The sequence below is a fragment of the Numida meleagris genome, chromosome 11, assembly GCF_002078875.1.
Source record: "Numida meleagris isolate 19003 breed g44 Domestic line chromosome 11, NumMel1.0, whole genome shotgun sequence".
In the NCBI taxonomy this organism is placed as follows: Eukaryota; Metazoa; Chordata; class Aves; order Galliformes; family Numididae; genus Numida; species Numida meleagris.
The window spans coordinates 8,095,791-8,110,596 of NC_034419.1; the positions used below are offsets into that span (position 1 = coordinate 8,095,791).

At 36.3% G+C, this 14,806-nt stretch overlaps 1 protein-coding gene across 3 annotated transcripts in view; it reads right to left on the reverse strand.

Annotated features, from left to right (window-relative positions):
- ERC2 (ELKS/RAB6-interacting/CAST family member 2) overlaps window positions 1-14,806 on the reverse strand; it is a 456,034-nt gene that overhangs the window by 311,687 nt on the left and 129,541 nt on the right. For all 3 annotated transcript variants that reach the window (XM_021409074.1, XM_021409073.1, XM_021409075.1), the window contains exon 7: window positions 3,955-4,122. In XM_021409074.1, coding sequence (XP_021264749.1) covers window positions 3,955-4,122 — 168 coding nt within the window. The remainder of the gene's footprint in view (window positions 1-3,954; window positions 4,123-14,806) is intronic.

Sequence of the window (14,806 nt, forward strand, 5' to 3'; positions counted from 1 at the left end):
CAGGGGAAAAAAAAAAAAACATGTCAGGCTTCTAACTTTACTAGTGAATAGTAAATTCATTTGAAAAGACACTAGAGACCGAAAACTTTTTAATGATCATGGATTTCAAGGTCCATGGGCCTACATTAACTTGTTATAGCTATGATTTTAATCTGGATGAACATTCAGGTTCAGCTTTACTGAGTGAACTTATATTAGGACAGATTTTTGTAGCAATCTTTTACACTTCTAAGTTTTTTACTGGTTATAAAGTACTAACAAGAAATAAAAGTTTTTTTAAAAAAGGGGAAATGATCACTGCTTCTGATCTTAATGATGTTCTCAATGTCTCAGCGTACAGGCCAGGTGCATCCAAAAGATACGCTGCTTTGGTTTGAGGGCTTTTTGTATTTACCCATCTATCCTCAATTTGTAGCATATGCAACTTTTAAGGGTTCCAAGGCCACATGGTAGTACAGAATCACTAGAGATCCATTTTTATTAGAATGTATTGGGATCAATAACAACACCCAGGATTAACTGATTAAACCGAAAAAAAATAAAATCTGCTTCCGTAAGCAATGTGCTTTTATGCGTTGAGAGCAAATGTAAGAAATTCTTCTTTCTCCTGAACCACCCTGGTTTTGGAAGTTTCAGTTTCTGCGGTGGTCCCATGCCAAGTGATGATACCAATGCAAATTTCTAAACACAAAATTAAACTTCATTTGTTTCTGCTACTATATTCTTAATCTAATATGATGCAAATTTACCATCCTTTAGAAGACAGTTAAGACTAGTATACACAATGCATGTGCAATACAGTTTAACACAAACTGGATAATATCACATAGTGTGCACAGTCCAGTCATTCCAAGTACAGATTCCAATTATTACATTAGAGCTAAGACTTTATGACATTTCCTACAAATGCTAATTAGCTGGTAGGTTAGGGCCCTCAGTCACTTAGCACTTCATCAATCACAAAGCTTAAACTATTAAAGATGGAAACTGTAACATTTTACATGAAAAGTTGTGTTGCAAGTCAAAGCAGAATATATTAGCCTCCTTTACATGGCTTACTTTTACAACAAATCCCACAAAAGAATTTCCACAAGCTGTTGTCCTAATACGATCCAGCTCTACATTCTCCATTTTGTTCTTGTCTCAACAGCTACTGTTTTCAACACGAAAACTCAAACTTCAGCGTGTGTTTGTGCACACACCTGTGCATATACAAATACCTACAAATTCCTAGAGTACAAAACACACCAGTTATAGTCATTGTATGAAAGAAAAATTGGGAGAAAAATGAATCTAAAAGAACTGTCATCCAGTTCAGCACTTCTGCCCCTCCATCTATACCTCAGTCATATTCATAGAACTTTGCACATTCTGGTAAGAAATATATAAAGAATTCTGAGGTCTGCCCCTCTGCATGCTAAACTGACAGATATGAGGTGTAAGACTAGCTTTGCCAGGTTAAACAGGGCTATTAAAACAACATACCCAACTTTACTGGCACTAAAATGAAACAGTGGTGCCAAAGATTCTAAAAGAAAGAAATATTAAGTAATATTGCACCCCTGACATTGACATAAGTTTATTATTACTCCATGCCAATCTACCTTGATCCAAATCCTCTGAATGCTTGCAGTTCCAGTGTTTGACCTCCTTTAGGCCTACGAATTATATTAAATAGTCTGGTGTTTTTCAGTTTGCTTTAAAAAGACACCAACATCACCACATGGAAGGCCAATGCATCATTAGCTCATTATCTATCCCATTAATTTTTTATGAAAAAAATTGCCTTATTTATGTTCCTATGCCATCCTGTAGGACTCACCATGACTGGTTTGTTCCCAATACTTTTGTTTCCCTCACATTTTCAGTAGGGAGCCTTCATGAGAAGGCATCTTATCCTCTAACTAAAACAGCTATCTAAAAAGAAGAAAATTTCATCTTTGAAAATGAGCTTTCTTGGTTTTGGTTTGGAATCCTTTGTATTTTTCAAAGTAGCAGATAAGAGTAATGTATACAAGAGAAAGAATATAGAATTAGACACTGTTACATATTCCTTCCCAGTCATTTCAGGTTATTACTGACTGAAACTTTAATTTTAAGTACTGTATAAACATTATTCCTTCTTCAATTAATTGAATACAACCAGTAAAATAAATACTGTATTAGGCTGAATGTAACACCTAAGCTGAGTAAAGAAAGATGTAGCTATCTATACTGCATCAGCAAACGAAGGCAGCAAAATAACAGGTTATTCACTTGTCCTCATGTCAAAAGTACATTACATAGATAAAATCTGGCCCTGCTTAGAAAAAAAAATGGAGACAAGTATTATAATATTGAATACATAATATAATGCCTAGGGTGGACTTAAAAACCAGAATAAATTTCTTTCACTTTCAAAAGAGGTTTTATGAGAGTAATGTATTGAAGGGTACGATGACCTACTGGAAGGCATGTATGTAAAGGAAGGACAATCCACTAGAGGGCCTAACTGTTTCACTTTGTGTGTAATCTGACGTGGTACGCATTGCTTTACCCTCACTGACCTCAGCACACACACCTGCTTTGTGAAGGCAGATTAATTTCTAAACATTCAACAACGAAATGTTTGGCCACCATCATCTGAAGTGAAAACAACAACGGAAGAAGTGGTTAGATCAGAAGATGAGCAAAAACTGGAGAAATGGAAGAGGAAGAAGTAATCCAGGAAGAAGTAGAAGATGGAAACATAATTATAAAAATGCCTAAAATTAAATAGCATTCAATACAGAATAAAAGGCTTAAAGTTTGCTGCTTTTCACATCATCAGCATTGCTACAAAGGCAAATATTAAGAAAGAGATTACAGAACGAGATTAATGTAGATGAGTACGTAAGGTCTTCTCAGTATCTTGAAAAAAAAAGGGCTTGGCTTTAACTCATGTATTTAGTCAAATGCAGACAGAAGATAAGTGCAGATAAGCAGTGTGAACCCAATATGAAATCTAGAGGAAAATCACTGTAGCATTGTAGCATAGTAAGTGCCTATCAGCATCATTACAAGTAAAGAAAAGTTTAGGTTACTCTCTGGTATAAACTGCCTACAAAATAATTGATAATACGGACTAGACATTGTTTAATTGGCTGTAAATTGAGGGAGGAAGTAGTAGGAAAATGTATTTGATCCCACAAACATTTTCTTCATTTCTGCTCTCAGGTGCATCTATATACACTGGAGTGATGCAAACACACACAGTACATACTTTCTAACATAAACATTTTTGTGTGTGTAAGAAGAAGGATATGGTAAGTAAGCATTCCACAACTGTATGTAGAATCCAGAGCTACATTCCCAAGACAGTTCATCACCACATCTCCACCACAAAGTGGAAACTGTAACAATTAAATCCAACATACAATTGATCTAAATCTGTGGAAAATTAGAATTAAGAATAATAAGGCTATTTGAAGAGATCCTGCATTCTGAATATCTATAGCCTATCCTGCATAGGAAAAGCAGATAATTGACTTAATTTAGGTTCTTTCCCCACTTCCTTTCCTCTCTCTACCAAAGTGCATTTCAAGAACAGGAAAGAAAAAAAACTGTACTAGTCTTTTAGAAGTCCCACACATTTCATTTTGTTTGCATTACTTGGAAAGACCAGTACTCAACATTAGTTGGAATTAAAGAAACCCTCACGGTGAGGAGTTAGCTTTGTCAGAATTTTTAGGACTTTGTTTAACTCCTATAATTTTTGGCAAACTGCAGCATATAAAATTTTTGTAATATAATTAAGATATAATACTATAGAAACAACCTCATGGAAGATAACACATCCTACAGAGCTACTTGACTATTACTATCTTACTCTTTGCAATTTCCGTAATAATTTAAAAGTAAAATAGCTTAAGAAGTGTACTTCCTTTATAGATGACTCATAAGTTTTACAACATACCATTTCATCAGTGATCTTACCTTTTTCTGAAGGACATTAATTTTCCTTTCTTTTACTTCCAACATGTCTTTCATATCTCGAATCTCTCCAGCCAGGGTTCCTTTCTCTTCTGTGAGGTCTTGAAGTTGTTTTGTTTTTTTATTGAGAAATGTTTCTTTTTCTTCCAATCGTAACCGCAAGGCATCAACCTACAGTAAGTAAATCAAACATATTTACGTTCTAGTAAGGACGAATACTATATTCTACTTTTCTATTAACTTGCTTTTTGTATCACCTAGGAAACATTTCTTTTTTTTTTTAATGTAGATTTTCCAACTTTACCTTGGAGCAAAGAAAATCTACACATATGATTCGCTAAAATGTAATTTTAGGAGAAAGGAGATTTAGCAACAAAGCATGAATAGAAGAAAGTAGAAAATTTGAAACTCTAAGTATAAGACTAAAACTTATACACAAATGATTCAAAAGAAATCATCCTGACTTACTAAATGATTCATTGAAAAAAGCACCCTGTATCCTGTATTTGCCCATTAAAGCCATGAAGTGGACAACTTGATACTACAGTCACTATACAAATTTGGGCATAGACCAGTAATGAAGAAACAGAACTGTTTAACACAACAGGGAAATGATAAGGCTCTTCGCTTTTCTCCAATGCACATCTCATCAGACTCTTAACAAATGGTCCTTCCTGTACTTTTCTACAGTAAGCACAACGCCCTGTCAGATAAAACAAGGGGTATTTCAAGGATTTTCCTAAACAGAAGTAACTTAATAAAAGGCCTTCATGGTGTTAAGTGCCCTGGATTCCATTTTGCATTCCTTGTGCAGCCTCTTACTCCCAAATTCAAGTCAGCGTTACGAGAATCAGAGAGCTTATTCTTAGTGAAGTATTTCAGTTTTCCAGAAGGCTAGTTAACACACTGAAACTTCCAGTCCAGGAGAGCAGATACTAAAAATACTGTTACAGTCCTGCTTCCACATTTGCACTTCTGCTCCACCTAGAGACAAAGCCACTATGTCGCACAGAAAGGACGAAGAGGCAGCATGGGAATGGAGTACATTTGCAAGGTTTACAAGCTTTTAGCACAGCATTATCATTCCATGCAAAGTAAAGAACACAGATAAAAACACTGTAATCATTTGTTAACGCTAAGACAAGTCTCCTTGAAAAGAGGCCATTTTTCTGATACTGTTTTCCTCTACAGCTCTGAAACCAGGAGGTGTTTGCATTAAGTGGATCCATACAGGCTTTTTTTGGCTGCTAGGCACACCATTGAGAAGACAAGGTTTGGACTGAAAATATATGATGTGGCAGTCTAGAATAATTCTCCATCTAGTAGGGAGCTGCAGGAAGTCAGGAAAGTGCAAAATTTTAGATTCACTAATCCAAATTTCAAACATACAGATGTCAGAAAATAAAGAATTAGGGTTTAAAGTTTACTTTGCCTACAAATTCACGAAGTTTATTCATAGCAAAAAGTCAGATGGAAGTAACTGAAAGAACTTAAACATTAGTTTTGCATCTTTAGGCCATACAGTTGGAATAGTCAGAAAGGGTCATAAATATTAAGCATCTTTTTTTTCTAGTTAATCAGAACATTATTAATGTACAAAATAATCAACACAAGTCTGATTTATTTTTATTTATATCCTTAGTTTTGTAATTCTAAAGTTATTGTGAGCAGAAGTCTTTGCAGTGCCATTTTAAAACTTGGCTTGGGACTAATTTAGATGATCTATTGGATCTCAAAATGCATGTTCTTCCTGCTCTTAAAATGGCTCATTGCTTCTCTATACACTGGAAAAGAAAGATTTATATTCTACTGGATTTAGTATATTTTTAACATTTTTTACAGTATTGTAGTAATAGGGTCTTGCAGTTTGTAAGCAGCGTGCAATATTAGATTCAAATGTGACTTTTTAACTTTAAAGAAAGAGCAGTAGCAGCTAACTTTCAGACCCCTTTTAATAAACATGAAAGACCTCATCTGAAACTCATTACCACATTTATTCATTTTTATACTTAATCACTTATTTGGTGCACATCGTTAAGCAATCCCTTATGTCAAATCACAAAAATCTCTGCTGTGCCTTTAAGCTGCAGCTGAGAAGCTCATCATAACCTGCAGCAGGAGCTCTAGGAGGGGTTTTCTTCATTCAGGCATTGCAAGTCCAGTTTGCCAACTGCCACTAAAGCAGAGGCTTTGTACTTGACTTTAAAGGGAGTTGGAAGTGATTAGAACCACCGGTAAACAAAGCACTGATACTGCTCCCTGGGGACTGGGATAACAGTAGCTTACACCCAGGCTTGGCTGAACGGCAGTTTCTAATTCAAAAGCCATTCCCTGTCCTAAAGGCTCTGCAGGCAGTTCTCGCTCTTCTTCACAAATATCTTTGTCCCAAATCCTGCCATCACTGCTCAGGAAATTCAACTTACGATTAGGGATTTTAGGCATCCAAATCTGGGAGCACAGCAAGGAGGGGCGAGAGGAAATTTCCTTTCACCAGCTTATAACAAGACTGCTATTTCTGTTCCCTAGCAAACATATGCACATTCAACTCTGAGGGAGGAAAGAAGGTGCTGCACACCAGACACAGAGGCCTCCCTCATTCTGACCCACAGAGACAAAACATGGGCTTACACCACACGTTCTCAGTCAGGGACTCTGACACTTCCATAACAGCCTGTTATGTCACCTTCGTGCCACAGCAAACGCACTGTCATACTTGGAAGACTGTCTTATGTCCCAGCCCTTTCCAAACAACCCATAGGTCAGCCACTGATAGATCTTCTGTACCAGCTGGAGTTTGAGTTCCAAAGAATTAGGAGAAAATTCCTTCCTAAAGGAATTTCACCCTCCTGGTGAAACAGAAATCCTTCTCTGATACAAAGCTGCGGACCTGGGTTGTTGACAAAGCATTTCCCAGGTTTCAAACCAGATGATGGCCATTCAAATTAATCTTTTGCAAACCATACATTTTCCTACTGCCTTTTTTTTTTTTTTTTTTAATACTGTATCTTATTTGATGCTCCCTGTTTTCCCCTCTGTGCAATAATATTTTTGATCTCTCCTGGACAAAACTATTATACATATGAAAGCCAAGTCCACACAAGAGCTCAAATTAAAAGCTGAAGGATCAGAAAAGGAGACTATTCAGCTCACAGCATGGCTTTTAATCTGTGTCATCCATCTCTCCTTGCAAGTACAGGGAGCAGTATTAACTCCAGCCTGCTTTCCCAGAAACTACTTTATGTGGGGGATCAAATTAGATTGTGCCCTGATACCAATGTTGGGAAGAAAAAATCTCCCAAATATATCTATACTTTCTTACATCCCCAAAAAAACAGTGGCCAGATATCTTGAGAATGATACAACAGAACACTATCTCAAAGAGACCACCTACACAACGAAGGCTTAGGTATTTTGACAGAACAGATTTATCATCTCCCAAACTAACACATACAGTAACAAGCCATTCTGAAATCAGAGCTTTGCGCCAGTTTTCAAAGAGGCGGAACGCTGAGCCACTGCCAGCCTGGGATAGTGAATAGACAACTCATTCTGTGTGTGGTCTTAGGTGTACAGATTTATTTTCTATACACAGGAATGCAATGTGAAGATTTACAAGATCATTGGTTATGTCAGTCATTCTCTCCTTCCCTAAATTCTTTCTTCCATCTCCAGTAAACATGAACCAAGACTTTTACATTTCTCATGATGCAAAATAAAACTACCTCAGCCTGAACTGCATGCAACCTTTCACTATACAGCATCTGTTTGGTGCTAAGCACGTATGACATCATTACATATGTCAATTACAAACCTCCAGATGGTGTAAAACCAAGAAGTTGTTAAGTCAGCTCCTCATTTTGTGGATGACAAGAAGCAAAATATACTACTTTGTTTAAAGCCAGGATGAATATGCCAGTATTAGAAATCTTTTCCCTGAAAATGGTACAGTGAAATCACTTCTCCCCAAAATAATGAAGCAATGAGTATTTTAAATAGAGCGTGCCAGTACACTAGGAGAAATGTCTGCCACTTTTGTTACTCCTTCTTTTATGTCTCTAACATTTTAAACAAACTGAAAGGAAATTAAATGCAGGTCACTCTGCAGCACCAGATACATACTTTTATATTTGAAAGGATAAGGATTTCTGGTATTCAAAAAACCCTCTCTTTGGCTTTTCACTCATCACTATATAATTTTAAGAGCCCTTGACTTATTTTTCCCAAGATTTGGCAGTACGTTTACTAGTAAAACTTGGCAATCTGAAAAATACCATCATTTTCCAGAAAAATAAAGCAACAGCAGATCTGATAGCTAGCACATAAAGCATTTCAAAGTCTTCTGTCCAAGTAAATTGCTTTTTAATTTTGTCTAAGTTGTTTTTGCTCAGCAATTACTTATTTAAACTATTTCATACAATAAACTCTCACTTGCTCTGGAAATATTCAACACTTTTACAAAAACTTCAAAATCGGGCTACTCTAAGAAAAGTTCATGTAAGTGGTAAAAATTGCCAAATTCGAAGTCAAACTTTATAAATCTTTGTGTCATCACCTGCCACTCATGACCAGCTCCAGTAGTGACGTTTATTTCTTGAAGTCTCTTACTGTTAACTGTTTAACTTATATCCCATATATACATCATTTATGAAAGTGGTTTTAGTGTTATGGAGTTCCATGAGGAAGTAAAATGTGAAGAAGCACTACTGTGCTTCACTGTTAGAATTATTTATGGTACCAGAAAAAAAATGAATATATTTAAAGCAAAGGTTTGGTTGTACTAATTTTTAATTAAAGTAAATCAGAAGCTACTAGTCAAGCAGTAAGTACACTGTAATACCACGACTGGAGTAAAAGAGAAGGCAAACTGTAATGCACTGTCTCTCTCCCTCCCTCTCCCATTTCTCTTCCAGCACACACTGCAGTCTATATTTGCATTTCCATGCCCAAGAGCTTTTCTTCTGCTCTTTTGTACTATTATTCTCTCCCTTCGTGATGACCACTACAGGCTCCATGGGGTTGCTGACATTTTTGTGTGCTACCCCCCAGTGTACTATGCAGATCTTTTTTAAGGAACAACTTCAGTTAATCAGCAAAACAACTATTAAAGATCTTAGTGCTTGTATTTGTACATTCATATTTACACAGGGAAATATAATGTACTGTTTGATTCTGAAAACTAATTTAAACCATGAGAAAAGATCTGTCACTTCAATTACTGATTTTTGAATACAGAGAGCATATCTTCATATATGCCTTTTTGTAAATATGAAAACAGTGACAAGTACAGAAGGGATGTTGTCTTTGAAATGCCTAAACTGCGCTTTGCATTTCAGAACTAGTAAAAAAGGTATTATGAGGATAAAATGAAAACTACACCCTCAACATGTCCCTTATTTTTCAATCTGTTACGGTAAACATCATTTTTTTCAAAGCAGTGACAGTAGCTGGTAATCTAAAGTATTTCTTTTCTTCATCACTTCTTTCAAATATATCGATGTTCAAATTTAAGGCATGAACTCAGAATGTGATCACATCTTTATGGTACAGACACCTGAATTTTGTACAATTAATACGCTTATCACTTTCTTTTTCCAAACTGAAACTTCAGTGAGTTAACTAGCTTTTTCCCTTATTAGAGGAAAACCACACTTTTAAGCATTATTTCATGTTACAGCTTAGCCCAACAGGCAGCTCAGCACCACGCAGCACTCTCTAGGTGGGATAGGGGAGAGAAGCAGGAAGGTAAAAGTGTGAAAACTCGTGTTGAGATATAGACATTTTACTAGGTAAAGCAAAAGCTGTGCACGCAGGCAAAGCAAAACAAGGATTCATTCACTGCTTCCCATCAGCAGGCAGATGTTTGGGCACTCCCAGGAAAGCAGGGTTCATCACAAATAGTGGTTTCTTGGGAAGACAAATGCTATCACTCAAAATATCCTCCCCTTCCTCCTTTTATTGCTGAGCACGATGCTGTGTATGTGATGTCCCTTTCGTCAGCCTGGGCCAGCTGTCCTCGCTGTGTCCCCCTCCAGCTTCTTGTGCACTCCTAGCCTGCTCACTGGCAGAAGTTTGCTGAGAAAAGTCCTTGACTCTGTGTAAGTCCTCTGCAACAGCTAAAACACCGTGGTGTTATCACCACTGTTTTCATCAAAAATCTACAACATTGAATCACATGAGCTTCCATGAAGAAAATTAACTCTATTCCAGTCAAAACCGTAACATTTCAACTTTCTCAGCCCTATTACTCTAGGCATAGTGGTTGCTCTATTTTATATTTTAACTCAGCAAATTATGTTATTGTAGAGCTGATAATTAAAAGGCTTTTCATTCTTTGAAGAGCCTATTTGACTGTCTTCTTTTCACTGCTTCAGTATCTAACTCCTGACAAATGGAGAGGGGCATAAAGCAGCTGAGCACATTCTAGCTGTTCAGAACACAGTGAGCGACATTATAGAGTGGTTTATAACACACGATGAGGAAACCTGTTCACATCAGAACAAATTCATAGCATCTCATACCACTGCCCTCATGGTGTCACAAGCTCTTTCAATTCCTACAAGTAAGTATGGGACAGCTACTTGATGGCATGATGCATCCAGTGCACTTACTCTACTTTACCTACTCCTTGAAAGATGGCATCCAGGTGATCCAGAAAACTCCCAGCCTCCCTCCCGACAGCTCAGTCGGTCAGAGTCTCTACTAATTAATCATGGGTTTGTGTTTTTTTACTCTCTTTTTATTCCCACTAGTCCAGATTATGTCCTCCTTTAAAAGAGTAAAGCGGTAATTCTGATTTGTCAAACCAGAAAAGGTCCTAGCTGCAGTAGAGTGCAGTCAAGATAAGAATGATTCCCTCTGGCAGTTTGAAACCCATCTTTGTAGAGCACTGTATGCCACAAGGAATTCTGATTGTGTGTGGCTTTTCAGTGCAGTCAACTGCTTAACAGCTGTTTTCTTTGATCTTTGCCTATCCTCGCCACTAAATTTAGGTTTAAAGCAAGTAGTCCAAAGTTCAGAATTTAACATTCAGTTCAGTTCCAGCAAATTTTGGAAAACACATGGGAATTGTAACTCATGTGCTAATACTTAAAGTTTTTGTTAATAAAACTTCCAACACTAACCTTACCTCATTGAACTTACCTCACTGATTTTATGCTTGCTATAAAACTATAGCTGTCATAATATTTTTGAATTACTGTGAAAGGAAGTCAGACATTCCAGAGTCAATGTTATTTAGCAACATTATGATAGTTATAAATTCAAAATACTTAAAACCAATTTACAAAACTATCAATCCTAGTAGCTTTTAACTTTTGAAATTTGTCTCCAATAACATTCAGATTTTATTATACTTTAAGATATTAATAGAAAGTGAATTAGAAGGCCATAATGTGCTTTTTTAAAGTCAAGCCAATGCACTCGGACTGCATCATGAAAAAAATGCATTGAATTCCATAACAATATGAAAAACATCAGTAAGTATTCGTTAGTTTCATATACGATAAAAATCAAATTTTTATATTGTTTTTCTCAGTTTAATTTTTTCTTAATAGTAAAAGCCAATTATTGAAAGTAGTTGGCATGGCAATAAGAGTGATTTTTGAAAAGCACATTTAATTTTACAACCTACTCAGGATATTCAAACAAAGAAACCGCCAACAGGTAAACCTCTTCAACCGAACTAGAATCCACGTTAGCTTGCAAGGATGAGAGCTGTACCCTTGAGCCCACTCCCTCTCCCAGTTTCACATCTCTCAGAGGAGAAACTCATGATTCACCTTGCTCTGAGACTGGAACACCTGCTTATGTCATCCCCCTGTTTATCATATATTCCTTCTTCGGTAAGTCCAGCTGGAATCAGCTTGGCTACAGGCTTATCTTCCAGAATATATGGCCAGCTCATAAATACAGTGACATAAAACAGCTTGGGCAATATTTTTCATTTATTCGTAAGAACACAGAGAACAGAGAAGAAGGTTAAAATAATAAGCTGAACATACATTGTTTACTTTAAATTTAACAGTGTTTTCTTCAAGAAGTATGCCATTTTGGCTTTTGCATCTCTCCTGCCCACATTCTTTCAGAGCCCAGGTCATAGGCTTTTCTCTGGAAACTGCTGCATTTGTCTCAAGACTGCATCTGTTTCTAACCACCTGTAATCTCTTTGATTAAAAAATGCTTGTTCGATTTTCCTAAGGAGGCCTCAGATGTTTTAAGTGAAGAAGCACCATCTCAGTTAATGTGTATTTCTACGTAATTCTGCTGGTGTGTCTAGATCCAGGGATGGTACATGGCAGGGAGCAGAATGCCACTTGCAAGCCTGTCTGAAGCTCTGCACTTTCCTTAGGATTGGGACCTGCAGCGGTGTGAAAGGAACTGCCCCCAGCAGAGAAGAGTGAATCTCTCATACCTAGGGCCCTTGCAATATGAGTCTGATACACAAGCAAGTCCTTTTTTTTTTTTTTGCTGCGCAAACACAGCTATTGTGAACCTCACACATTAACTTACCACACAGACGATGTACAATAATGCACACACCCATCATCTAGTTCATATGCATAGATTTGATACATCTCTAAGATGTACAAGACTTACAATAATTTGAAATTTTGGATAACGTGACGTGAGATTAGCTAAGAGGTTATCAAAACTTCAGCTCGTGAGAGCAGAGTTTGTTACCACCAAGAGAACAGCTGTGAAAAATAACTGCAAATAGAAGGCAAGACATTTTCCTCATATCCAAACAGAGTACAACGTTTTACTACATTAGATGGACAAAAAGATGATGTGGAATTTTTGGCATTTCACCAGCAAATTTCTGAAGAGAAAAGTTGATGCATAAATTAGTAGATCCATTTTGGCTATTTCTGTTACTTGCCCATAAAAAATACTTCTCAAGGTTAAAAACATCACTGAAGATACAGTTTGCCAATGTCTAGCATATTCTTCATATTTACAGATATCTTCTAAAGCTGGTAGTACCCAGCCAAACCCTCCTACAAAGAGGTTTTAAAAAGATAAAAGGATAAAATCACTACAAACTGTAGCTGGCTCAATTCTGTCCTAGACATTAAATATAAAAAGATACATGTGCAAGCAGAAAAGTTACAAATCAACTTCAAAAATGAAATCCTATCTCACATTCTTTGTTTAACCAGAGCAAGGATACAGATTTCCTGGAATTCAGAAGTCACGTCTTCTAAAACAAAAATTGAGACTAGACAATTTAATTGCATCTTTCTAGAAATAAAACTAGAAGTTATGAAATCTTTAGTTCCTTACTCAATGCTGAATCGTATCTTCAAAAATGTTTGACAGATATAATAATTAATGAATGATATGAAAAGTAATTAAAAGAGAAAGGGAGGTGGGAATTGAAATTTCCCTAATTGGACCCTAAAAAGACTGCTTTGTCATGCAGTAAGATACGTTATTGGTAAAAGAGTCCATGAGACACTGAAAAGATTTTCAAAATGACAGCAAATGCATTCTAAGCTATTGAGGATTGTAGCAATAGATAGTTATTTAAATAGCAAAGTTCACATAAGATTCTCAGAGACAATATCTTGTTCTAATGGGAAGCTTGTTTCAAGCAAAGGCAAAATGCACTCTATCTACATAAAAATTCTTTTGCTTTCTGCAAGTGATAGATTGATTTAAGCAGCAACTTTGAAAGTATATGTTTCAAATCAATCAAGAATAAAAATTGGTATCTATTGTTGTGTTTGTTTGGGTCACTTTTTAAAATGAGATTTCTTTTTGAACTAAGTGGGTGAATTGAATGGCATCAGCTGCTGATACTATCACTGATTTATTCTAATCAATGAAACCCCAACAGAATTATGCTTCCATAACAAGTCTTCAGTGCCATAAATGATCAAAATAAACATTTCAAACTCAATTCCTGATGATGATTCCCGTTAGCGGTGGTAACGTTAGCGGAATAGTGGTAAAATCTTAGTTTTTCAGTTACAGAATCTTGGAGATTAACACACTACTCCAGAGGAATGACAAAGTGTTTACTACAAGCAACTTACAAAATCTAATCCTTTAACTGAAGGAGGATCAAGAATTGAGATTCTTTTTGTGCAGGAAATAAAGCTTTCTATGTGAACTCCAAAAGAAATTTTAAGTCCAAGATCACAAAAAAAAAAAAAAAAAAAAAAAAAAGATTCAAAGGATAGCAAAGAAAACTTTTTTATTACTAGGTTAAGAGAAGAAAACAATAATAGCTAAGAGTTCTTAGGACTTGAATGAATGAATTAAAAACTTCCAGCATCATCTCAGTATGCTGTCTGCACAAGTTACTACTTCTCATGTGAATGATAGTGCTGACTTCTCTATACCAAAAATAAGGCAAAACAAGAACAGAATCTCACTTAGTAGCTCATTTAAGAAAAACAGCTCTATTCTGATAAAAAAAAAGAATAACAGAAGAACCAACATTCTTGTATAACCTGATAGAACAGAAAAATGCCATGACTGTAGTAACAAAGTATTATTCAAAATGAAGGATTCTGACTGATACAAAACCCAAAACAATATTTAACACTCCTGTGCATCACAATTGCTTAATTTTAGCAAAAAGTCTACTTGAAAAATTGGAAAATTCACCCCAATACATCTCAACAGTAGCAGTGCCTTTGGATAGTTTCATCAGAGACCATCTGCCACAGAACTTGCTGGTCTAGTCTTGTAGGAGTACAGGTGTGGCAGTTCTCCCAACTTTTCCCATCACTGCTTTACCCAGACTGTAAAACCCAGACATAGAAAGACTACTACTACTACAGAGAGAGACCAAGAAAAGCTAGCACCGTACCTCAAGAAAAGATTATTGCCTATTGTAACCAAATTA